The 27,048-nt window shown below is 37.6% G+C and overlaps 1 protein-coding gene across 50 annotated transcripts in view; it reads right to left on the bottom strand.

The window, feature by feature from the left end:
• The window catches only part of LOC133661813 (receptor-type tyrosine-protein phosphatase delta-like), a 660,250-nt gene that overhangs the window by 17,760 nt on the left and 615,442 nt on the right, over positions 1 to 27,048 (bottom strand). For 17 of the 50 annotated variants that reach the window (XM_062065281.1, XM_062065285.1, XM_062065290.1 and 14 more), the window contains 9 exons: positions 25,273 to 25,433; positions 24,885 to 24,899; positions 24,649 to 24,761; positions 19,570 to 19,611; positions 17,483 to 17,580; positions 13,212 to 13,335; positions 8,244 to 8,419; positions 6,876 to 6,995; positions 6,642 to 6,796 (listed from right to left, as the gene is read on the bottom strand). In XM_062065281.1, coding sequence (XP_061921265.1) covers positions 6,642 to 6,796; positions 6,876 to 6,995; positions 8,244 to 8,419; positions 13,212 to 13,335; positions 17,483 to 17,580; positions 19,570 to 19,611; positions 24,649 to 24,761; positions 24,885 to 24,899; positions 25,273 to 25,433 — 1,004 coding nt within the window. The remainder of the gene's footprint in view (positions 1 to 6,641; positions 6,797 to 6,875; positions 6,996 to 8,243; positions 8,420 to 13,211; positions 13,336 to 17,482; positions 17,581 to 19,569; positions 19,612 to 24,648; positions 24,762 to 24,884; positions 24,900 to 25,272; positions 25,434 to 27,048) is intronic. The other 33 variants (XM_062065298.1, XM_062065302.1, XM_062065300.1 and 30 more) reach the window with 5 other exon arrangements.

Raw genomic sequence — 27,048 nt, 5'->3', positions numbered from 1 at the left:
CATTAATGGATATAAAAAGCACAAATACAATAGAAATTACAATATAATACAAATGTGAGTAGTAAGTACACAATTATACTACTCTACCTGGCATGTGTATGCTTCAACTACTACCCTTTAGAATAATGAACCTGCAAAGTAAATCCAAATAAATAAATAAAATATAAAATAAATACAATTTAAAAAAAATACAAAATGCAAATTGGCGACACTAAGAGGTGTTTTGTATATAATAACTTTTCAAATTCTCAACTCAGTTTTAAATGTTAAATAACAAAAATAGTATTTTATTATTTTAAAAAAGTATATTTATTACCACATTACCACACCTAAGTACTCCTGTAGAGTACCGATATAGATTCCCATGTACCAGAAATTAGTACTGGATCAATTTAAATGTGAAAGGTACCCATCTCTTATGTGCAAGATTATAAAAAAATTATTTTCAAAAAATTTTAGACATCGTAAGAAGAGGTCAGCCAAACCCGAGGATTGCTACAAATGTGTGTGATGTACTTAATTATTTGAATATTTTTGTCATGTTAATATATTTATATTATAGCAACCTGGCAGTGAAGTGTAGAGTTGGAGTTTGTCATGTCTGACTGTCTGCTGTGGTGGTGAACCTGGTTTGTGTGTTTGTGTGTGTCTGCCATGCTCTGCAGGTGTTTGCTTCTTCTGCTTTGATCGACCGAATTAAATTGATTTCTCTTCCAGACATCTACTAAGCGGCGAGTCAACCTGTCCTTTTTGCAATTGTTCTAGTAAGAGACGACAGGGCTTACCCCAGATTTTCACTATATATGTGGCGGTAGAGGCGAGGCTAGGGGTGTGGAGAGGCGTGGTCAACGAAATCATCATATATGACGTCATGATCGTTTTGATTGGCAATGACGAACATATTTTCTTACAAAAAGTTTAAACAAATGTTTTATGTACAATATATTTAAAAACAAATAAGTGTCATTAGTTAGTAGTAATAACATATATTTTATTCTTATATTGTTTTTGTCAATTTTTCAATTGTTGCTGCTTATTGTAAAAGATAAAACGGGCTACTCGATACTCTGCCCTCCCTGAATGTTGGAGTTTAGTTTGCCGCATATGTAAACAGTCTTTTGAATTAAAGACATAAAAAATTATAATTTGAGGTGGTGTAATGATATTCTCCACAATAAAGTTAATGTAAACTAAGCACAGCACACAAAAGAAAGTACAAAACCCAAAACCAGTGAAGTTGGCACGCTGTGTAATTCGTAAAATGATTCGCAAATCCTTCTCAACTTATATTCAATTGAATAGACTGCAAAGACAAGATACTTAATGTTCGGACGGCGAAACGTAATTTTTTTTGCAAATAATCATTAACTTAGAATTTAATGGCAGCAACACATTGCAAAATAGTTGGCCCAGGGGCTGTGGGATTTTCCAAATAAGTGTTTGATGAGCATTCCTCAACTTTCTCAGTCTTTTTTGCAACATTTTACAGGCAAAAAATAAAGATTTACAGTTTGAACATTAAGTATCTTGTCTTTGCAGTCTATTCAATTGAATATAAGTTGAAAAGGATTTGCAAATCATTGTATTCTGTTTTTATTTAACATTTACACAACGTGCCAACTTCACTGGTTTTGAGTTTTGTACATCAATATACACATGAAGCACACATTCTTGTAGGAATCACGTTAAATCAACAATATAGTTTGGAATTAACTAAAAAAAAAAAAGTGATGCAACTATACATGATGAGGGTTGGCTCTACCGCTAGCATGATGCTAACTTAAGTACAATGGACTAGCTCACAGACAGGCTAACGAAAATTAGCAGGGCACAAATAGACAAACAACCATTCACACTCACATTCATATCAATGGACAATTTAGAGTCTCCATTTAACCGAACATGCATATTTTTACAATGTTGGAGGAAACCACAGTACCCGGAGAAAACTCCACAGACAGATGTCTAAACGGAGGTTCGAAGATGCACACGACGTAAAGCTAGACATTATTGTTGGTAGTAATGTTAATAAAATTAGGATCGTTTTTACAGGCTTGAACAAGAAATGCATTAATTAACATGAAATACCTTTCTACCGAGTGTCAACTGGTGTGCACGATCAGCTGTAGCGTTATAGTACTAGGCAATTCAGATGCACATTTTTCCCCCAAAATAAAACATAGAGGAAAATTTGTATGATATTTGAGATGTTTTTCAAACTTCTTATGGCCAATAGTACGTAAATAATAGACAATATACAGTCTGGGCCGTAACTATTTGTCAAGCTATATTTAACAAATACTGAGGTCATAAATCGGTGGTCCAAAAGGAACTTTGAAAGGCTGAAATCATATGTATCCCCAGCAACATATGAATAATATTATCTTGAGCAACACAATGAATTTCCAGAATAACTAAAGCTTTCATTGAGGTAGAACTATCATGTGTTATATTATCTAACATCTTTGACAATCAGCATGGGTTTGTAACAGTACATCTTTTTATTAGTATGCTGAAGTTTAGCGTATTAAACAATTTTAACATTATTAAAACATAAATAATGAGCCTCACTATATTTTCAACTATGAACGGGGATCGAACCCTTCTGTTTGGTATTCATGAAGTGCCCCACGAGAGTTACAGGAAGTTTAAGAGGGAATTTTGTTCCCATATTTTTCTCAGTGAAAAAACAAGATGTGGCCAGGAGTACTTTTGGGGTAACATTTTATATGAAGCGCCTTGACATCCAAATATTTACATTTGACATTAACATGTGCTTCTTTACGCAAACCCCCCCCCCCTCCCCCCTTACTTTTAAGGTGTGGTGGCATTTATTTTGCAGTCTGAATTCAAAATCATGTTTACAAAACAAAAGCACTTTTTAAGTATAGATTGTAGCCAAACCTTTTTCCCCAAGTACTTATTTTTCTCAATAAAAGTTGAGTTTTTCTTAGTTTTGCCCATTTATTGTTTTTTAGTTACTTCTTTGACAGATGCCAAATTGGCATAGACATTTTGAAGTATGACTTGAATTAACCTGTGGTGTAACATTAACTGAAAGTAAAAACATTAAGTTGATTCAAATCAAATGTAATTTATGGATATTTAAAGTGCACTCACATTGGATTTACAATGAAGTGCCTTTCACTCTGTAATGCCACGCCTTGCATTTTTGCTTATTATTGTTGGTCTGTATAATGCGACATAGAAGTGGTGGTACGAAGAGGTGGATTAAGATGGTTAAACCCCCACTGATGACCCAAGTACGAACGGAAGCGCATGACACTCATACACACAGTAAATCTTGCTGCATAACTCATTGGAGTAGGGGCAGAAATGCAAAAAAAAAACAAAAACACAAAAAAACAGACTAAGTTGTTTTTCAAAGTTCTATGGTTACTTTTAGTTAATTGTAATTAATTTTTTTAATTTAAGAAAAAAATAATTATATAGTTACCATTTCAAAACAATCCATCCAAAAACAATTAAAGTGTCTTTTTTTTTTTTTGTCCTGTCCAGCTTCTCAGGCAAATCATATAGTTGATGTAGATGCCCATATCGGCTGTTCAGATTTACTTTACAAAAGAGAAGTGTAGGATACTTCTCTTGTTGCCTTATTTGTATTTGACTTTATTAAATGTATTTATATTATCATTTGGTGCAGCCGGGCCGGAGCAGGAGGGGGCGGCGTGGCGAAGTTGGTAGAGTGGCCGTGCCAGCAATCGGAGGGTTGCTGGTTACTGGGGTTCAATCCCCACCTTCTACCATCCTAGTCACGTCCGTTGTGTCCTTGGGCAAGACACTTCACCCTTGCTCCTGATGGCTGCTGGTTAGCGCCTTGCATGGCAGCTCCCGCCATCAGTGTGTGAATGTGTGTGTGAATGGGTGAATGTGGAAATACTGTCAAAGCGCTTTGAGTACATTGAAGGTAGAAAAGCGCTATACAAGTATAACCCATAGAAAGAGAAAAAAAGGAAGACAGAGGGGGGAATTGTGGGGACAAGAGGGGGATTAGACAGAGAGACAAAAACAACAGCAGCAAAAACAACAATAGAGCAACATCAGCAAATACGACATGTACAAATATGATGGTAAAAGTAATAGCAAATAAGCAGTTAGCGAAAATAAAAAATAATACAGAAATGACAATGAGCATTATTACACTAAAAATGGAGCAATACGAATACCAATAGAAATAGCGCTATTGATAATAAACAATACCAATACTTTACCTTTATTATCAACAATACAGTTGTTCAAATGCAACAATACAAATACGTAATGATAACTTCAGATACGAAAGAATGCAGAAAAATGGAGGGGAAGAAAGAGAAGCAACCTACATTAACCTTGTAGATTGTTATAGTAACAATAGGTTAAGCTTTGTCAGTGTGCCATGTGTTATACCCAGTTTACCCTAGGACAACAACATTAATATATGTTTGATGAAACGTGATTATGTGCATGAGTGTATGTGTGCATATGTACTTGTATATGTACAGTATGTGTATATGTGTGTTTGTACAGTGAATGTATATGGATTAAAGTGTCTTTTATGAGTATTATTATTTAAAGTATTATTATTTTAATGGATATTTTCAAAATAAATCCCCAAATATTACAACTTAAAACACAATGTTTTCAGTTTTAGTTTTTGCAGTGTGTTATTATGAATGTGTTGTTATAGATATTTTTTTAAGTCTAATATTCAACATTTACTGATCATCTTAAACTCTTGGTTTTTATTATTTTATTATGTTGTTTTCTATATAAATGTTTTACTGCTATTATTATCTCAATGTTATGTTTTTACTTATTAATGTAATATGTATATTTTATTTTTACATATATTTTATTATATGTTTTTACAATTTTTTAGTTGGCATTAATTTTAGTTATTTTCCAGTGTGAACGCCTCAAAGGAGACGTTTTTCCTTTCGTTTTTATTTTTTACTTTGTAGTAGACAATAGTGCTGTGTGTGTGTGTGTGTATGTTTTCTTCTCCTCTATTTTTTTTTTTGGACAGCTCTGTGTGTTTGCCACTTGCCTATGTATGAAAAGTACGATATAAATAAAGTTTGATTTGAGTAGTACCAAATAAGAAGCTTGCAAAAACGCTAGTCAAAGAGCCTCGATATTTTGGGAGTCGAGGGATGATTCTATCTGATAGGCCGATAGGGGAATTAAAAAAGTTGTATTCAGTGGCTAGTAGATGTAATTAACTAGACTTCTGAAATATGCACTAATCTTAAATTCCTGACACATGTTAGCTATCTTAGACTTTATTTGCCTATGATGGCTTTTATACCTCTCTGTTGGGAGTCCAGACACTGCTAATAGCTTAAAAGCTATTTGTTTAGGACTCTCTTCCTCCCGAGAAACACATCTGACACGTGTGAGTCGCTGCTGATGTGCAATGTGTTTCGCGTGAAATCCGCACTAGCTTTGTGGCAGCGTGTGGGAGGAAGATGTTAGCTGAGGGCAATGACACTAGTACTTCTTGTACTGCAGTGTTAAAAAGTGCATTCTGTGGAACACACGGTCTAGATTTGGCTTGAGCTTCTCTTAAAGCGACAATATGCAATAATTAGGCTTTTTACCAGCCGGACAACGACTGTTAGTTAACCCACAAAAGACAATAGCGGGCGTTGGAATACAAAAAAGATCATAACTTCAAAAGGTAATATTGAGATAACATATTTGTTCGAGGTTGAGATCTTAGGAACTGTTACAAACATGCAAAGTTTGAATGTGATCCCAATGAAACTGTAACCTGTGTTCTGCACACAAAAATCTTGCGATTTTGTGGACGGATTACTTTTTGGGCTATAAATGCCAACAACAACCTTGTTAAAACTAAAGAGAGAAACAACATTTTTGACCAATATTTAAATCTAACATACTGTTACAGATGCAAACAACAATGGGGCTTCATCAAAATTAAAGCGCAAATTACAATTTTTACAACATTTGACCATGATTTGAATACCTAAGACTTGTCTTCTGTGCACAAAGTATGCCTGGATGTGGCAGACGAATGACTTTAAGGACTGAGTGCAAAAAATATTGTAACTTCATCAAAATGTGAAAAACTTGATTTATTGGAATTTTATGTTTGAAATGCAAAAAACTTTGCTGATTCTCCCTCCTGGAATAGAAAATAAATAATAACTTCATCAAAACGCAATAAAAGATACAACTGTTGGCACCTCTCTCATGTTTATTCTGAAAACAAGCATTATTCAACTTGCAATTCTTAAATGAAGCATCATTGGGATGTTGCAGAATCTTGAAACAAGATTTTCTATGTGGGGAAAACAAAATATCTTATTTTGATAGTTATCAATTTTGACATTTTTAAACAAGAATTGACAAATGCTAAAATTAAGATTATTATGTAAAGTCAATGACTAAAAATAAGTAAATAGCTCTAAAAACCATGGACATTTCTAGAAATAGAAATGTAAATCTTGGTAGTGTAAGTGGCAAATAATTTGCAGTGTGGTTGGTTTTGAAGCAAGCTGGCCCACTAATGGCACTAATGTGGAACAATATGACTTAATTAGAAAGCCCCAGGTTGTGTATGTTGACATAGCTATTCATTACAAAAATCTATTTCACGGCTGAAGTTACTTCCTTACCTGCAGTGCACCACCATGGGCCCCGCGTCTGGAGGGTTGCAGGCTTTCACCCGCCTCAAGAAGGCCAGGAACGGCGTGGGGTGTTCAGGCACCCCGTGGTCCGGCCAAGCCGTGAACTGGAACTGCCTGACCTCCCGCTTCTCGCTGGAGCCATTCTGCAGAATATGACGTTTCAACTCACTGATTCCCATTTGATGTCATTTACGGGGAGGCCAAAAAAACATTAAAACTTACTTTAAAAAGTGCAAATGTTCGCACGCAGTATGTGGCTAACTCCACCGTATCGAGCAGTGTCACTTGGATGAGGCCGTACGTTTCCGTCCCTCGCGTTGGCCAGTATTGATCACACTTTACCTGCAAATGAAAATGTAGGAGAAATGTTCGTCATTCCCGATGACCCGTCCCAAATCAATGACATGCGACAAAGACAGTAGTGTAATATACCATCATAAGCTTTTATGACATTAGCATTAATGATATGTCGTATAACACTTCTGGGATGACTTCCTACAAGGTTTGGGAGTGCGTAAAGTTGAACTGGAGGACACTCCAAAGGTACATACAGTGAAAAGGGATTAATAAGCCCCCATTCCTAGATGGATCTCGCATGAGAGGAAGGGGGTGGGTTAATCATTTTGTAATGGAGTCTGCTGAAAATAATGGAAAGCGCCACTCTACATAGCAACTGAGGCTTTGGTCAAAGTGGATAGTGCACTCCCCCAAACCAGGTGCCGTGACAAATGGGGGCATATGAATCCTCTTCCTATTGTATAAAAGGCTTAAAATAAAAAATGGTCATGATTAAAGGGGTTCTTTTTTAGATCAAAGTATAGTTTGTCAAGGCTTTGTGGGAATTAGTTGTACTCAAACAAAACAACTAATTTGAATAGCAATCACTGGATTATAAAGACCAAACAATCTAAGAATCATGCACAGCAAACAAAATTAAGAGTTCTTAACTTCGACCACACCACACCTCATCGAGCTTTGTTAAAATCAGTTTTACGTAATCTGCTCTCCAACAAATTTGATCTACACTAAGTCGAGCGAAGACCCCACTCGTGGCAAAACAATTCAAGAAGCAGTATCCATTCCACACCAAACAAAATTTAAAGGGTTCTTCCTTCAAAACTCAGTCTATATGTTTTATGTTTTGCGGAAATCCATTTTACGTTATTAAATTGCTAAAAATCCAAACAAAGCTAAATCAAGCAAATACTATTCCAAGGCTTAAAAACCAATAGGGCCAAGATTCATGTTCTTTCATATAGCACATTATGAACAATATCAGTTATGCAGTTGTTGCATATTCATATTGCAGAGACTTCAGCCAAGGCTAAACCCTCCCATAATCTACATCTACTACCAACATGTTTTAGGGGTTCTTCCTTGGACCACAACCTACCTCTATCAGGTTGTGCAGAAATTAGTTTTACGTAATCTTCTCACAAATAAATCAAGAGTAACGCTAACTTGAGAAAAGATCTCCAGAAAGCTGAACGAGAAAATCATCTACTGTGGATCTATGTTTGTTTGTACTGTAACAAACAAATCAGAACGACGGTAACTCAAGCGTATACTTTTCTCCGGGTGAGGTCCTACCCTGGATCTTTCCTCCAGTTTGGTCATCATGACAATGATGGCACTCCTCTGTTCCCAGATCATCCTCCAGAATTCCCCGAACGTCTCTGGCAGGGAACCCTGAGTGGCGATGTAGGCGTTCTGTTTCCTGTAGCCGTCAATATAGTTGGCGTTGATGTAGTCACTACCCGGAATACCTAAATATGATAACAATAATAAAAATACAAGGTTATATTAGCATGACATCTCTTCCAATCAGGGTTTTATTCCGGTACCAATCATCCATGAGTCAGATCGATACCAATACAGATCACATGTATTAAATGTATTTCTGTTACATTTATGACGAGTGCTATTGACAGTTAAACAACATCAATACAATATTTATACTAGTTCCTTATTGTATTTGATTGCAAACAATTATTTGAGCAAACAAAGTCATTAGTACACAATAACTAAAGAAAATCAAAAACTACAATCTACTACTTATTCAAATCCTTTGGTTTTCTCCTGTGTCCAGAGAATTATTACCTAAGTTTGTTAACATTAACAAAAAAAGACGGCAATAAAATGACTGAAAATTTGAAATATCGGTCCAATCACTCTTTTATCAATCATATACTGGTACTACCCTTGGTATCGACACCACCGATTTATGGATCGATCGGCTCTTCCCTTATGTTTTGTGTACTCCTCCTATTTATTGTGTTGATTCAAGCTAGCTTAGCGGCTGGCTTAGCGAAGAGCATGCCTGATCCTGGCTTGCGCTTGATGTGAATCATGTTTAGCTTCGTCCTCCAGTGATAATGTACGTGATAATGAATCTAATGATACTAAAAAAATTTCCGCAATGGCGGTGATTGTTATTAACTTAGGGGAGCGGCTCCACACCATTTATGGACATACACAGTTTGCTACAAGCCGCCTTTGAAAAGTATTAATTGGCAATGTCAATCACTTTTCGCAAAAACTGTCCAATTCTGATTGGTGGCTGATCGATTGCCACTTTCTACTTTTGATGCGGATGATAATAATAATAATAATTGTGGTACATATTTTCCACATATTAATATGTGAAAATTAAATCTAAAAATGTCATAATAAAGTTCAGGCAGCAATGCAATAAACTCCCGTGTCAGTAAACAAACCAGTAAAAAAAAAAAAAAAATAGACAAATGAGTTTTCCCTTGCTTTGCTTATTTTAACTGAAAGGCACAGCCGCCTTGTTGTTTTTTTCTAATCCAGAGCAAAGAGACAGAGCTGACAGCTAGTCAATGCTTCAGGACTGGCAGTTTTGGGGCTCGGCGCACACATGGTGGACCGAGATAAGTCTCATCTGCATGGACGCCACGTCTCTGAGAATCCCCTCCCTTCTCTGCAGCAGCAAACACCTCCCCGCCCACCTCCTTCCTGGGCTTCCTTTTCCTGCCAGGTAACTTATTCAACCGATTAAAAAAATAAAAATAATGTGTGAACACGTTGAAAAACACCAGCGCAGTATTACAGTACTTTATGTCTCTGTCTTTTTGTTGATGGACAAGGAATAAAATACAATTAAGTCCAATTCAAATTGGATATAAAAGGCAATAAAAATCAACATTATGTTTTATTTGATAGGAGTAAATGGAAGTTGTTTATTTTGGTGCCTTCATGGTGTCTGCCCGTCAGGATTTGCATTAATTAAGTCGTTTTCTCTGTCTGATTATGAAGAGAGGAATATTGCAAGCGTCGCTTTCACAAGACGTCCTCATACAAAATATAGAAACATGGCAACACTTGTGGATTGTTTTTGAATTTATGTATTACTGAAAAAAGTTTGGGAAATACATTTTAGGAAATTAACAAAAAACAAACTTGTCAGTGTTATGTACTGTGTGTGTTTGTTGCTATTGCAAGGCAACAAAACATTTTTCTAAGAAATGTTGTTTGGGGTACAAGTATAAAGAACATTTCATTGTTACGTTCTGTGCATGGGTTCAGAAAAATGTCCTTTTTAATGAATGCGTTAAATAAATTTACCATTATGTATGTTTTATGGAAATGTTCCTCATTATGCATATTATTAATACATCTGTATCTTTGTACACATTTACACAATATGCACATTGTCACACTCTGCACATTTTCTGTGCATAAGATATTTTTTTTGTTTCTTTTTTTTTGTATCTTAAAGTTTTCTTTTAAAAATATTACCGTCTTTCTTTAACTGTACTCGGCATTTGCGTGGACAACAAATACATAATTTAATTTCATTGTAATAATGAAACATTTCTATTGTGCACTCAATAATAAACTATTTCAACCTTGGAGGGATTCATTTGGGAATGCAGGTTTCCTCGCGTATGTGTTCAGGATATTTTCTTCATTTTATGTGTGTTAAGAAAAACTTCCTAGTTATGCATATCAGAATACATTTGACCGGTTATGCCCGTGTCTAGGAAATGTCAATTGTTATGCATGTGATAGATGCGTTTAGGAATTTTACATTGTTATGTCTGTGATGTATGCATGCAAGAAATGTCTTTGTTACTGTATGAATGGAAATCTTCCTTACGCATCGTGTGTAGGATGATATCTTACTTGTTATGAATATGTTAGGGCATGCAACGAAATTTCGTTCTTATCTGTACTGTAAAGTTCAAAATTTGAATGACAATAAAAGGAAGTCTAAGTCATAGGGAAATCACCCTTGTTGAACAAACATAGTAAGGGAACGTGTTCAGGAGGTTAAGCGTGTGTTACGAACATTTTTTTCTTTGTTATGCATGTGACAGATTTGTTAGGGACATGTTCTTGTTTTGCATATGTTGTTGTTACACAAGTAGTGAGAAAAAAATCCTTATTATGTCATGTGTTATCTTGTCACACGTGATGGATTTTTTAAAGAATATTTCCTTGATTTCCACAGTAAATTGTCTATAGTGCATCCGGAAAGTATTCACAGCGCTTCACATTCTCCACATTTTGTTATGGTACATCCTTATTCCAAAGTGGAAAAAATTCATTTTTGTACTCAAAATTCCACACACAATACCCCATATTTATTTTTTTAAAATTTTGAAATATTTGGGATGTGCATAGGTCCTAAAATGTTGAAATCTAACCACAGAGGCATTGCGGAGATATTTATAAAACAATCTTGCCTTGCTTCATACTTCCCCCAAACAAGACGTTTAGAATTTGCACAATTTGTGACATTTTTCTCCATTGGTGACGTCAGCAGATTATCCATATATGGTAGAGATTTACTTTAAGTTCTTTGTAGTCATTGGGTTCCTTCTTTTTTTCTATCCTCTTGTTGTGGGGCTGACTGGCTTGTACATGTACATGCATCCTGCGCTGTTACCATTGTTTAATGCAAAGTAGCGTATACTGTAGTTCCAACTTATGTCTGTCAGTAGACTTTATATGGAAGCCTAAAAAGTACAACATGTATGACGTGGAAACGACCCAGTCGAAGTGGAGCCACGTAAATAAGACCGCCCACAAAACGGCGCATCCTGAAGCGACTGACAGAAAGCGACTTGAAGATGGTCTATAAAACAATCTATGCAAAGTTTTTCCAAAGAACCACCATTACATGTTATGTGGACAACAAGAAAGTGTTATAAATGTATAAAAAAAAATCATTTTAGGGCCCCTTTGTGTCCTTACATTTTCCTTCTTACATACAGTATGTGACGCATATGTTTACGGAATTCATCCATCCATCCATCTTCTTCCGCTTATCCGAGGTCGGGCCGCGGGGGCAGCAGCCCAAGCAGGGAAGCCCAGACTTCCCTCTCCCCAGCCACTTCGTCCAGCTCCTCCCGGGGGATCCCGAGGCGTTCCCATGCCAGCCGGGAGAGATAGTCTTCCCAACGTGTCCTGGGTCTTCCCCGTGGCCTCCTACCGGTCGGACGTGCCCGAAACACCTCCCTAGGGAGGCGTTCGGGGGGCATCTTGACCAGATGCCCGAACCACCTCATCTGGCTTCTCTCGATGTGGAGGAGCAGTGGCTTTACTTTGAGCTCCTCCCGGATGACAGAGCTTCTCACCCGATCTCTAAGGGAGAGCCCCACCACCTGGCGGAGGAAGCCCATTTCGGCCGCTTGTACCCGTGATCTTGTCCTTTCGGTCATAACCAAAAGCTCATGACCATAGGTGAGGATGGGAACGTAGATCGCCCGGTAAATTGAGAGCTTTGCCTTCCGGCTCAGCTCCTTCTTCACCACAACGGATCGATACAGCGTCCGCATCACTGAAGACGCCGCACCGATCCGCCTGTCGATCTCACGATCCACTCTTCCCTCACTCGTGAACAAGACTCCGAGGTACTTGAACTCCTCCACTTGGGGCAAGATCTCCTCCCCAACCCGTTTGTTTACGGAATTACTGTTGGAATTACTGTTGGGAAATATCATCACTTCCTATGGGTTGTCGTTATGCATGTTTTCAAAATTCCCTATGAATGTGTTAAAGAAATGCTCCCTGTAATGCATGCTGATATTGTATTTTGGATATGTCCTCATTTCGCATATGTTCGGACATTTTCATTGTTATGTATGTGATGCATGTGTTTAGGAACTAGTCCTCCTTCTGCGTTTTGGTAAATATCCTTGTTCTGCAGATGATGCATGTAGCAGCTGTCTTGCAGCTGCGTTTTATGTGCCAACTATATGCATATTTTGCATCCTTAGTCCTCGTTCAACATACTGTGCCACGACTTAATATGAAATCTAAGCGTGAATCAAATATAATCACAGCTCGGCTGCGAGAGAAATAAGAACGCGCTGGCGTCTCTCGGGTTTGCGGGTGATTGTTCAATCGGACTCGAGTGCCGAGCTCAGCAAGGCGGGGGGAAAATTGCCTATTTCAAAAAGCCATCTATTCCCCCCGCTAGCAGCCGAGGCATGAAAGCAAATGACATGTTGGCGCCACAAGAAAAAAGTACAGCGTGGTCATGCTGTTAAAAAGCAAGTTCGAGGGGAGGTAAGGGGAGGGACGTACCGTCAATTGCAGAGAGCAGGACTCGCGAGTGGTCGTAGGCGATGACGTTGGCGTATCTATTCTTTGGCTTGTTGACCTCCAGGTTGGAATGTTCCCAGGTGAACTGCTGTCCGGGGTCGATGGACTGTTGATAGGGAAGAAAGATATTTGTGAGATTGTGGTTGTAAAAAGCGCTTGTTTAGGTCTTTAAAAGGAGTGATCATCTACTACATTTTTTTTGCTGATTTGTCTTAACAAAAACATTTTTACAAAAATGGGTCTCGAAAAAGGGGGGATCGTCTTATATACAGTACACAGTCGTCTTATACTCAGGTTAATACGGTAATTTTTGTCTTCGTTTTTTAGCTTTATTTTGAAGGGGTCAGCTTATTTTCAGGATCATCTTATATTCAAGTAAATACTGTAACTTTGTCTTCGATTTTGTCTTGAAGAAAATACTTTTCCATAAATGGGTTTTGAAAACAAGGGTTCGTCTTATGTTCCTCACTGTAGCTATTCTGTCCTTTTGCTGTCTTTAATTATTGACTTAACGAAAGTAGATTTCCAAAAACAGGTCTGGTTGCCTTACATTCACAGTTGCCTTATATTTGGGTCAATACAGCAATTTTGTCCGTTATGTAGCTGGGATAGGCTCCAGCACCCACCGCAACCCCGAGAGGGACAAGTGGTAGAAAATGGATGGATGGATGGATGGATGGATTTGTCATTTTCCAAGCTAACACAAAAAGAAAGACAGGTATGTGAGATATATGCATGTTCTAGATTTATAACACTGGTTGCTGTATTTAAACGGGACAGTGGCCAAGACATCAATTTTGCACACTCAGCGAAGTTACTGTATACACAATATGTAATAGGACTAGTTTGTTTTTTCATCTGACTATTTTAGTCGTATATTATTCAACATTTGAAAAAATGCTTAATTTCTGTTCAAATAATATCACACAGTAAGGTTAGCGTGAAATGTACTTACTAGGGCTGTGAATCTTTGGGTGTCCCACGATTCGATTCAATATCGACTCTTGGGGTCGCGATTCGATTATAAATAGTTTTTTTCAATTCAACACGATTCTCGATTCAAAAACGATATTTTTCCGATTCAAAATGATTCTCTATTCATTCAATACATAGGATTTCAGCAGGATCTACCCCAGTCTGCTGACATGCAAGCAGAGTAGTAGATTTTTGTAAAAAGCTTTTATAATTGTAAAGGACAATATTTTATCAACTGATTGCAATAATGTAAATTTGTTTTAACTATTAAATGAACCAAAAATATGACTTATTTTATCTTTGTGAAAATATTGGACACAGTGTGTTGTCAAGCTTATGAGATGCGATGCAAGTGTAAGCCACTGTGACACTATTGTTCATTTTTTTATTTTTATAAATGTCTAATGATAATGTAAATGAGGGATTTTTAATCACTACTATGTTGAAATTGTAACTAATATTGATACTGTTGTTGATAATATTCATTTTTGTTTCACTACTTTTGGTTTGTTCTGTGTCGTGTTTGTGTCGCCTCTCAATTGCTCTGTTTATTGCAGTTCTGAGTGTTGCTGGGTCGGGTTTGGTTTTGGAATTGGATTGCATTGTTATGGTATTGCTGTGTGTTGTTTTGTTGGATTGATTAATTTAAATAAATAAAAAATAATAAATAAAGAAATATTTTTAAAATAATAATTTTAAAAAAAAAATCGATTTTTGAAAAATTAGAATCGAATCTGAATCGCACAACGTGAGAATCGCGATTTGAATTCGAATCGATTTTTTCCCACACCCCTAGTAGTTACTGATATATTCCTGGAGGGCAGGTCTTGTGAATTTAGTTTTTGCAATGCTTTCCACTAACCTTCATAAAATGGGTTGGAGACAACTTCAAAGATGCGTTATCCTTTATACTTAATATTTTAGTCAACTGAATTTACTGTAATTTTAGTCGACTAAAACTAGACTAAAGCAATCAATTTAGATTACTAAAATATAACTAAAACTAAAATATGTTTTTGTCAACAGACTGACTAAAAGTAAGTTAAAAACTGCTGTCAAAATTAACACTCCTCTTTTTCGGACATGTCGTAATATCCATCCAACCATTTTCTACCGCTTGTCCCTTTTGGGGTCGTGGGGGGTGCTGGAGCCTATCTCAGCTGCATTCGGGCGGAAGGCGGGGTACACCCTGGACAAGTCGCCACCTCATCACAGGGCCAACACAGATAGACAGACAACATTCACACTCACATTCACACACTAGGGCCAATTTAGTGTTGCCAATCAACCTATCCACAGGTGCATATATAAAATTGTAAATATGTGATGTACTACATTGAAACTGTGTGCATGTTCGAAATAAACTAAGACTATACCCATAACACAGGTCTTGAAAAAGAGGGCATACGGTATGTCTTATATTTTTTTCCAAATTTGTTTATCATATAGATTGACAGTGTGCATTTCCTGGCTGTAACCTGTTAAAAAAGGGCAATAATGGCCACTGTGTAAGGGCAACGGGTTATGCTTGCCGTGTGCAGCAACTGCAGAAACAAAAACCTCATTTCATCTATACGACTAGTCTGCAATTCCACTCTTGGGGAGTCGAGCCTGACGTCTTCCAGCAAGTCTCTCATTGCAGATAAATGAAGTATGAAATACGACATCACTAAAAGGAAAACGGGGCATCTTTTACCACTTCGGGGAAAATACTCTATTGTGCTTTTTTAATGAAGACATAACTCAATGGACACAACATTAGGTACCCCTGAGCTCATTGTATCTTTGTTTTCTCTTTTCTCCATCCTTCTTGTTAGTTTTACTTGTTTCACTTTTTTGGAGAAAGATTCCAATAAATTGATTACTGTATTGACCACAATATACAGTGAAACAACTACAGAAAAGCTGATACTAGTTTGTTTGTCGTCACGTCTTGGTTTGGATGCATTCATCTCCAGACCCCGAATATAACTCATCTTTTACAAGGTAAGAATACCATCGTATATTCTGGTAAATATAAACATTTTGTCTGTTTTTGATTTGGTTTAAAGGAAATATTTTTTCTCAAAAATGGGTATAAAAGGGAAACTGCAATTTTTTGGGGGGATCCTATCATTCACAATCCTTATGTAAGACAAGAGCACACACACATATATACCGGCATATATATATATATATACCATATATATATATATTTTTTTTTAATGCATTGTAAGTCATTAAATACGGCAAGTACAAGGTGGCTAACACTGCAGCTCATAGGAGGAGTACTCTATTCCTCCCATAAAGCTAAAAAACATCCAAAAACTGCCAACAATATTTAATTTTCATCATGTGACCTGAATATTAAGTTATTAGTATTACTGATAGTTATTATAAGCGTTAAAGTAGACAAATCAATTTTTAGCGAACCAACGCTTGTTTGCGGCATCTTTTTTTTTTTAAACCTGTGATTAATTCTTCATCTAAACGGAAAGATATGAATATCCATCAGTTAGCATCCCAGTGAGAGCAGACATTGTACAGTAAGTGATTGTTTTATTATGATCGCAGTTTGCCTTTCTTGTTCAGCACTTGGCAAAACTGCTGCATGATGCTTAGTGTTTCACTAAAGCGTAAGCTGTTTAGCACACAGCTTCTAAAACTTGTAGCTCATCCTCCTTATATTCAGGTTCAAAAACAAAGTTCTGGATCATCATTTGTGCCAAAGTAGTCTCCGATTGCTCTCATGAAGTCCGTCATGATTAGAAGGTTTGTTGTCGTTGCAGGGAAGAACAAACGTTGTGACACATCAATCAATACTTAATATTTAAAATGAGCAAAATGTAAATGTTACATGTTATTATAAATGTGCCAGGATACTATATTACATATATACCTACAGTGTGTATATAAAACGACGATAGAGGCTTTTGGATGCGCTCTATAGGTGGAATAGATAGACTCCTATAGGCTTCATTGTTAGCTGACTTTTGCTAGCGTCTATTTAGGATTTAGAATGCATAAAAAAAAATATATATATATTTGTTGTTGTCTTACATATCGTTTGTGAATGATGAAAAAGTGTAGTTCCCCTTCAAACGAGGGATCATCCTATGTTTGGGTTAATGTGGTACGTTTTGTCTTTGTGTCTTCAAGAAAAATCTTTTTCAAAAACAGGTTTTGAAAAAGAGAGGTGGCTTCAGGTGTATTCAGCTCAATATGGTACATTTTTAGTTTTTTCATTAAGATTGCAAAACATCAGCAAACAAAGACAATAAAAGCCTCTCTGCACTCACCTCGTACTCCTGGGAGAACTTGAGGTTGTCGTTGGCTTTCAGGTGTTCCAGATGATCCGCCAGGTCCATGACGGGGATTGGGGGGTGGCTCGCCATACCTGTCAGTCACATGGAAATGCATGTCAGTCATCTGGGGATGCAGTTAGTTTTTTCCTTTTGGGACTTGAATTTATTTCATATAATATAGAAGCATAACCCAATAACAAGCAGATAAGCAGATGTTTTGATCTTGTTAGGCTAGTTTGTATATGCCATGCTTCAATTATTAGGACAATATGGAGGCCAAAGCCGGGTTAGCATGGAGGGAGGATGGTTAAGAAGATAGTTCCACGTTGGGACATAAGGTTGATGTTTTCTGCCTTTCATTATTCCAAGCGGTTTAAGGAATATACAGTAGGTCAACTAGGTCGGGAAAAGAAGAAGGGAATGTAGGATAGGGGTGTAACGGTACTTCACGGTATTTCATAGTCAGATTTTTTGTATTGAACAGTGGCTCTCAAACTGTGGTACATGTACCACTTGTGGTATGCAGACTCCACCTAGTGGTACGCCAAATAATCACTTGAATAAAGTACAGTTTTTAATTGTTCTATATTCAAACACAGTGTAATTGTTCAAACTATGTGTAATGTTACAGTGGCCAAAAATATTGTTTATCTACCTTGTTAGTAATGAATACTTAAACCTACTACACTACTGTATTTAATGTTGGTCATAATAGTTTTTTTTTTTATGAGGTGGTACTTGGTGGGAAAAAGTTTGAGAATATGGTATAGAACATTTGGTATGGTACAGAGGCCTACCAAGGCCTACCACACAGTACACATTAAGTGAGGCATAGGAAGTATTACTGCTCAGAGTCACATGTCACGTGTAGCGGGAGTCATAGCTAGCAATAACGCCAAGGAGAGGACAGAGTTTGAAAATCCCCTTTGGTCCTTTAAAGTCTCCTGCTTGGGAACAGTTGACTTTCTCTGTGAAATACGTAAACGACAAATACAAGGGAATAAGACTAGAAGGGCTATTTTTCAGTAGAAATGGGTAACAAGACTTTTTATTTTTTTATTTTTATAAATCGCATTAGTGCATTTCATCAAATAATTAAAATAAATGTTTGTCACAAATTGTATGTTTTTAAATTGTGATAAAATAAATAATACATTATTTTTTTTAATTTAAGACAATTATCATTTGTGGGGATTTTTTGTTTCTGAATGTTTTGGTTGAATTTGAATTGACAGTAAATGTTTCTGTTTCTTGTGAAGTGAATTATATTTATATAGCGCTTTCCTCTAGTCAAAGCGCTTTACATAGTGAAACCCAATATCTAAGTTCCATTTAAACCAGTGTGGGTGTCACTGGGAGCAGGTGGGTAAAGTATCTTGCCTCAGGACACAACGGCAGTGACTCGGATGGCGGAAGCGAGGATCGAACCTGGAACCCTCAAGTTGCTGGCACGGCCGCTCTACCAACCGAGCCACGCCACCCGTTCTATGGTTATAATTACATTTGTTTGTTTCGCTGTCACCAGTAATGACAAAAAAACCCAGCAAAATATACTTAGACACTTAAAGTGGAAACAAAGTTTCATGAGATTTGCTGAAGTTGTGGGATAACTTTTTTGTTTTGTTTTTTGTAGTTTTTGGGTCAGAAGCAACGAACTGGAACAATTAATACTGCACTTCAGGCAATACAGAACTGTAGTTGACAAAAAAAAAAAAAAAAAAAAAAAATCACACTGTTCAATCTTTTTCTGTTGCATTGCTGCAAAGGTATACTTCACACAAAAATTCAAATTGAAAATTCATATTTTATTAATGTTTTTCTTTTTTGGACAATTTAATTTTTGGGATAAAAAGTGTTCTGTTTTTACGTTCAATAAAGTTGTTCACAAAAAAGCAAAACAGTTGTAAGTTTTGCATTTGGCTCCCTTATTGTACTCAACTGAACCAAACCGTGACCGTAAAACCGAGATACAGTAAATACCGACTTGTCATTTTGGAGTACCGTTACACCCTGAGTGTTGGATGCAAAAGGAAAGCTAATGTACTGTCATTATGGCAAATGGATAATTGAGGCCAACTAACTTGACAAATGGAGGCTACTTGGGTGACCGCACGCACGCGAACCTGTGGAGGAAATGTTCATTAAGTAAAACAGGCGTGTCGTAGTGGCCTGATGCAACGTCAGAAAATGTTTTTAATACAACATACAAAAAAAGGTGAAATGTGAACAGCCATGTTTGAACCAGATAATGCTAAATTTGGATCCATTTACACAACACAAAAAAAACAAAAAAACATGTTTAATACTGTATTGACCCGGGTTTAAGACAAGATGGCACCAAATGACTTCAACAAGCAAGTAGACATTTTCTGCCTGTCACACATACAGTATACAAGAGCCTTTAAAAATAAGTGTTGTTTTATATTCTGGGATATATCATAATTTTGTTTTGTTTTTGTCGTACACATTTTCCCCAAAATGGCTCTCAAAAAAGGTTGTCTTACATTCATCAGAGTAATTTGTCTTTTTTTGGTCTTCCAATTGTTTTCCCAAAAGGTTCCAATAAGGTAACTTTTTTTGTCTTTAATTTTGCCTAAAATACTTGTCTTTTTTTAATGTCAAATTGTATTCGTGCAAGTAGGGTAATTGCCTCATTTTCAGTTTAAAGTTAAAAGCCACTTTCACAAAAATGGGCCCTGAAAAAAAGAGTCTCTCTTAAATTCGATATTTCACATCTTGTTTTTTTTTTTACTTTCAACTTGAGTTTAAAATGTTTTTCCGTAAAACAACCTTAAAAATAAAAAAATAGGGTTCGTCTTACTGTTTCATACTCAGGCACAACTTATTTTTGGTCAAATGGGTAATGTTTTTGTTGTCTTTAAAGTCAAACATTTTTTCCATAAAACGGCCTTAAAAAGAAGGTTTGTCTTATCGTCTTAAATTTAGGCTTTTTTTTTATTTTTGGTTAACAAGGTAATTTTTTTTTGTCTTTTAGCTTAAGTTTTACATATTTTCCATAAAACGGCCTTTAAAAGAAGGTTTGTCTTATCGTCTTATATTCAGGCTCATCCTATTTTCGGTCAACAATGACATGTTTGTTTTTGTCTTTCAGCTTGAGTTGAAAATATTTGTTTTTCATAAAACAGCCTTAAAAAGAGATTTGTCTTATCAGCTTATGTTGAAGCTAATTGTATCTTTGGTCAACAGGGTAATGATTTTTTTTTTAGTGTTTCAGCTTGCGTTTACATTTTTTTTCTTCATAAAACGACCTAAAAGAGGGCTCTTTATATTGTTTTTATTCAGGGTCGAAAATGGATGGATTGATCTTACGAACCGAATAAATGTGTCAAGGATTTTTTTTCTTAGATTTGGTGTAATAAAATTATTTTTCCCAAAAACAGAGCGTAATCTTATATTCCGGTCAATACAGCATATTATGTCAGGAAAAGATTAGCGCAGCACTGCTTGGTGGAAACATGGCTGAAGAAAGAGAATGTGCATGTTTGCTAAATGAGGTTAATTATTAGTAACATCGTGCTAGACTCTTTGCTAGGCTAAGTCAACAGGACACAAACAGGCTGCAAAAAGTTCCAGCTTTGAGTGACTCCCACAAGGCGGAGGTGACATTAGCTGAAAACATAACGTTCCTTTTGGAGGAGATGCTAACGCGCTATTATTGCAATAAGGAACTTGCGACATAGAGAGCACGCGCGCTCAGCAGCTTGATTTCCGCCCACAAGTGGGCATTAGCTAATGGAAGGCAGGGGGCCTCATTTTCCCATCATCTGTCGTTGAAAGGGGTGTTTATATCGCGGTGCCCTACTTAAAATCAATTTCCACCAGAGGGGTGACAATGAAAGTGCCACTTTCAATCTTGTCGCTTGAGCGTCCTTTAAGATGAAAACGTTGAATGAATGAGGGCAAACAGAAAAGAAGGTCCTGAAAGGCTGAAAAAAAATCAGATGGCTTGAGATGGTTGCCTAAGAGCTTCCTGCAGTATGCACCACAAATAAGCCTGAAGGAATAATTCATCATCCTTTCAGCTGACCTGGAAGATGGGGCATTAGTGGCTGTGCCCCAAAATATGTTCAGCGATCATCATGCAAGATCACAGCTTCAAAATTGCCGTAAATTGGTCTCTATAAGTGAAAGTTCCAGCTCAAAGATATACTGCGTGTAGAATGATGCCTCTTTGACTACCATGTCAGTCCAGGTGTGGATGACAGCTGCCACCAAACTGTCAAGACTTCTCCGGGATGAGAGGACACAGTATCTGCACCTCTCCTCTGTCTCCTTCCAGTCTTGAAGTTGGTATCAAAACTCGCCAAATCATAAATAATCATAACAAATAAAGTCAAAAAGTCCATTAAACATAAACATCCATCCATCCATCCATCCATTTTCTACCGCTTATTCCCTTTGGGGTCGCGGGGGGCGCTGGAGCCTATCTCAGCTACAATCGGGTGGAAGGCGGGGTACACCCTGGACAAGTCACCATCTCATCGCAGGGCCAACACAGATAGACAGACAACATTCACACTCACATTCAAACACTAGGGCCAATTTAGTGTTGCCAATCAACCTATCCCCAGGTGCATGTCCTTGGAGGTGGGAGGAAGCCGGAGTACCCGGAGAGAACCCACGCAGTCACGGGGAGAACATGCAAACTCCACACAGACAATATGAGTGAAAAATCTTCAACACGACAATCTCTACGCTTCTAACGACGGAATGCAAAGACGCTTGGTGTCAACTAGGCGTCATTTCAAAGTCAACATGTATTCGTCCGCATGGCAAATTTCAGCAAATGAGAACTAAAGCTTTCTTCAGCTACACTGCTGATGCAACTCACACATGAACACTTTAGGCCTGATTTACTAAAGATTAATGTGTACTAAAATATGTGCAAACTTGATAGCTGATCTATTAAACTTGTGCGCAGCGGACAGTGTCTGTTAAAGGGGAACTGCATTTTTTTTGGAATTATCATTAGGAAATACATGATGACAGGTTTTAATGCTTTCTAAATATTAAATAAATGTGATCAAAAGTCAGCTTACAATGGAGCCTATGGGAGCCGTTGAATTTTGCCTATAAAGCCGTCGTCATGTGAACAATAGACAAAATTCCCCAAAAAGTGCATTTCTCCTTTAAGTGAGCAGAATAAGGCGTGCAATCCATGTTGCGTGTCTGTCTTCATTATTACGCAGAGTACAGCGACAATACTGACAGAAGAAAATGCTGATATATTACAGTATATGGCTTGCGCAATGTGATTTATCACCTTTTTGGAGCACAATTGTGCCTTTTATTTAGCATGTTTGAATAGGATGCATAAATTGACACAGTTACACACATGGCTGTGAGAGAAATGTGAGTGAAATGTGCTTGTGCTGCGAAGACACACAATGAAAGGAGAATCCTCTGTCCAAAGTGTACATTTAAAGCATATTTGAATGGTCAGAAAAATAAAATATTAGACATGACGTCTATTCAGCAACATCCTTTTATAATTTCATAGCTGCTGGATGACTTGAGGGGCTGATTAAAACAGATTAAATTGATGCGTTTTGGTGTCATTTAATATTTTCTTAATGACGTTCATTTTTTTCACATCAAATATAAATAACTGACATATATCGCATATGATAACTTCTTCAATTATGCATTTTTTGCGTCTGGAGCACACAGTAGTGCAGCCTCCCTCCCTTATTAACGTGGACCCCGACTTAAACAAGTTGAAAAACTTATTGGGGTGTTACCATTCAGTGGCCAATTGTATGGAATATGTACTGTACTGTGCAGTCTACTAATAAAAGTTTCAATCAATCAATGCACTTTCAGCGTTAAAGAAAAAGGAAAACAAAATGGTGTCAATGTAGATGCACTGCAGGACTTCTTCTAAAATGCCCATACAAAGTGGTACATGTCTCCTGCTTGTTTAAAACATAGCAAAACGCCGCAGACAGGAGGAGCACGTTAACATGAATGTGTAAATGACAGTGTCTCTGTGCTGATGCCCCGTATAGTAGACGCACAATGCTTATTTAAATATGGCGGTCTGTGCCACTTATAAATTGCACACCCAGTGTTAATAGATCACACCCAACATGCCCACTAATTGTACACGCTATTTTAAAGATTGCACACATTGATTAGCGCGTGGTGTTTGGATCTTAGTAAATGAGGCCCTTTGAGTATTACAACCAACACTTAAGGCCACAGTGGTATTAATAGGGTCTATAGTGTACAAAATAACACTTTAAATATACATGACAACAGTCAAATGTGATAACTGTAACCACAACAAGACGCTTGCCAATTTTTCTGGATTCTGCGGAAGAATCCCGGAAATTGCGCTTTTCTACCGACATCCTGACTGAAATAACAAATCTCCCAGATTTGGCTGTTTTTGTGTGCATATAAAATACTATAGCTTTTGCTACAAGGATGACAAGGAGGTGTTCAATCAACAATCACTCAATTAAAACGACCCAAAACAACATTCACAGCTGCCTCAGCATGCACACAAAGCATTTCTCTCCCATAGTATCTCACACTGTCGGAAAATAGAACTCTTCAAGTGGGAACGAACAAAACACAAACGCAAATATCTTCATAAATGCATATTTACTCCACACCGGTGATAAAGTGGAGCTTAAAACATATCTGTCCACATAAAAACCCATTCAGCTGTAGTCATGCACATTATGTCCAAGCCAGAGAGAGCGACCACAGACTACTAGCTCATAACACCTCTTCATCTTTAAAATTAGTGCAAACTTACTGTACACTGCGTCCAGGAAACAACATTAATGTTTTTTTTTTATGTTGTTGTTTTTTTCCCTGCACAACGCCCACACAGGCGTGACTGGTGGGACAGGAAGTTTCAATTAATCATGTTCGGCCCGTGATCTAAAGTTTGCTTGGAATTTCCCCCCCCTGTCATTTAAGTTTGACACCCGTGCTCTATAAGACAAGGTTGCTGTGCTGGTAAAAGGAATCTGCTGCAAAAATGTTTGCCACTCCCAAGTTTTTAACGGACCTCAGGGGCTGGTCTGATGTCATTCACAGGGTCCGGATTTGGCGTGCCGCTGCCAATTGAGCATCCTTGACGTTGTTTTCTTTTCTTGATAATCCCAGGCTTGGCTGGTACTCACCGGGTGTTTGGAAGTTGAGGCGGCGTAGTTCTACGGGGTCGGTGGGGTGATGCAGGGGCATCTCCTTGCTGTTGGGCAGGCTTCCTTTTCTCGCTTCGGATTCAGCCCTTTTCCTGCAAAGAATAAATCGTTACCAACATTTTTTTTATCATTTTTACGATGTTATTTTCACACAACATAACAGTTTAAAAACACTTGCATTGGTCATTGTTTTGACTTATTAGGGGCCCTCCTACCTGTCTGGTTTGCTGCTCCATTGGTTAGCAAGGAGAGAAACATTGACACACGTTACAATTCGTGACGTGCCACAAGTCATTTAGCTTCATAAAGGGGCTAATTGCTGTCTTTTCCTGCTACTACCACTGCCTTGCTGATGGAGTATTTGTAGTGCATCTGGATGTGAGTTGTAAGAAGGAAAGGAAAAAAAAGGTGTCTGGATGCTTGCCAGCTCCCTGCAGCATCTCCAAGGCATCACAGCCATGCAGTGACATGCAGCAAGATAGTGAGCTGCTTCACTCCTACACTTGACTGATGCGCCGTGACAGCACCTAGTCTGGCTATCGCTCAGGGGAGGAAAAAGAGCCATTTAAAAAAAAAAAAGAGTATTATAGCAAAGAGACTCACCTTTTGTACAGCAGGATGGCGATGACGATGCAGATGATGAAGACCACGGCTAGGACGGGGCCAACCACCCATATGAGACCCTCCTCCTCGTCGATGATCGGCTGGGGGTCGATATCGGCCGAAACCACGGGGTCGGAATACGGGCTGGTGGCGTACATGACCTGAGCCAGGGGGAGGATGTAATATTTCAAAAAATTCACAATGATACAATGTTCATAATAAAAACATTACGTATATGTATATATATAGGAACACTGTGCTTTGCCGTTAAGCACCTACTGCAAAACTGCTAGTCAAAGATTATCTTCCGGTAAATGACAGGAGCACTCAGTTTGCCCTTTTTAAAGGACCTGCTGCGAATCAAAGATCCTCACTATAAGACAGAATCAGCAAGACTATTCCTGTGCACATTTTCCAAACATGACCAATCATAATTATCTCCAGTCTTCTTGATTGAGCTATTTCATATTCCAGCAGCAGATTAAAAAAATGTCCTTTGGGGAAGAAAAATTCCCTCTTAAGTGATCAAATTGTAGATTTTCTTTCAAAGCGAGCGTCATTATCATTTTACCTGCATTCAAGGTGAGCATATAAGACCCTCCAGCTCTTCCTGATGTTTAATCACGCCGCTCTTTCGTTCACCCACATACACACACACTGCAGCGGTGCAGATAAGGCAGACATAATTAAAGAGACGCCCCGTTATGGCGGTAGGCTTGTAATCAGCTACGGTCTTACGGGCGTCTTGTCTTGGCCTCAAGGCGGCAAAAGGTTGAATTCTTGAAGTTTTTCAAACGGTCTTAAAAAAATAGGAGGCTCAAATTAACACAGCAGTATCCCTTTTTGGGGGGAGATTGTTATGTCTCAATTTGCACATTTCTATACAGGAAGTGTGTCAAATGGGAAAAGTCCGTGAGTACACTTCAATAAGTGGACACAGTACACTTATTTGAAACTTTTGCGCTAAACAATTGTCGCATTAATTACCAGGTTTTTTTTCTCCTCTCCCTTTTAATGGTGAATTGCAACCATTCTATAGAGAAGTGATTCTCAAATTGTGGTACGCACACCACTAGTGGTACACAAACTCCATTGCCAAATAAAAACAAAAACAACTTAAGAAAATATTCAAATATTGTGTTACTGGTCAAACTGTGTGTAATGTTACAGTAGCCAAAAATATTAAATATACTTGTTAAATAAAACCTCTGCCTCGGTTTTAATGAATACATAGACCTACTACACTATTGTATTTTAATGTTGGTCATTATGGTGGTAATTGAAAAACCAAATGTTTTCTGAGGTGGTACTTTGGTGAACAAGTTTTAGAACCACTGCTGTAGAGCATTATCACCAACATTTGGATCAGCCAAATTATATGCCAGCATTATCCCACCTCCCTTGTTAATTGAACAGTAATTACAAATATTTTGATACTTTTTCTCCCTCGCGTGTACCCCATGCTTCAAATGAGTTGGAGATTATGCCTTCACTTTTTGTTTGATAGTCCTTCCACAATTCCATTTTGACCGTTTTGAGTGCAATATCCTCATACTGCCAAGGCAGAGCATTTTACCGTACTTCTCAGTGTGAACAATTATGCATTCAAGACACAACCCTACTGTGTCTTGATGGCACTTACTGTAACCTTTTGAGTGCATAATTGCATTCACATTGTGAATTTGGCAAAATGCAGAGCACCGTCAATAACCAGGTATTGTACAAGGTATTATTTATCCAACTTGTTCATAAAAAAATGAAAGAAATAAAACTGTA

The sequence above is a fragment of the Entelurus aequoreus genome, linkage group LG12, assembly GCF_033978785.1.
Source record: "Entelurus aequoreus isolate RoL-2023_Sb linkage group LG12, RoL_Eaeq_v1.1, whole genome shotgun sequence".
NCBI lineage: Eukaryota > Metazoa > Chordata > Actinopteri > Syngnathiformes > Syngnathidae > Entelurus > Entelurus aequoreus.
Note: the sequence above shows the minus strand (reverse complement) of the source record. Positions and strands in the feature narration are given on the sequence as shown.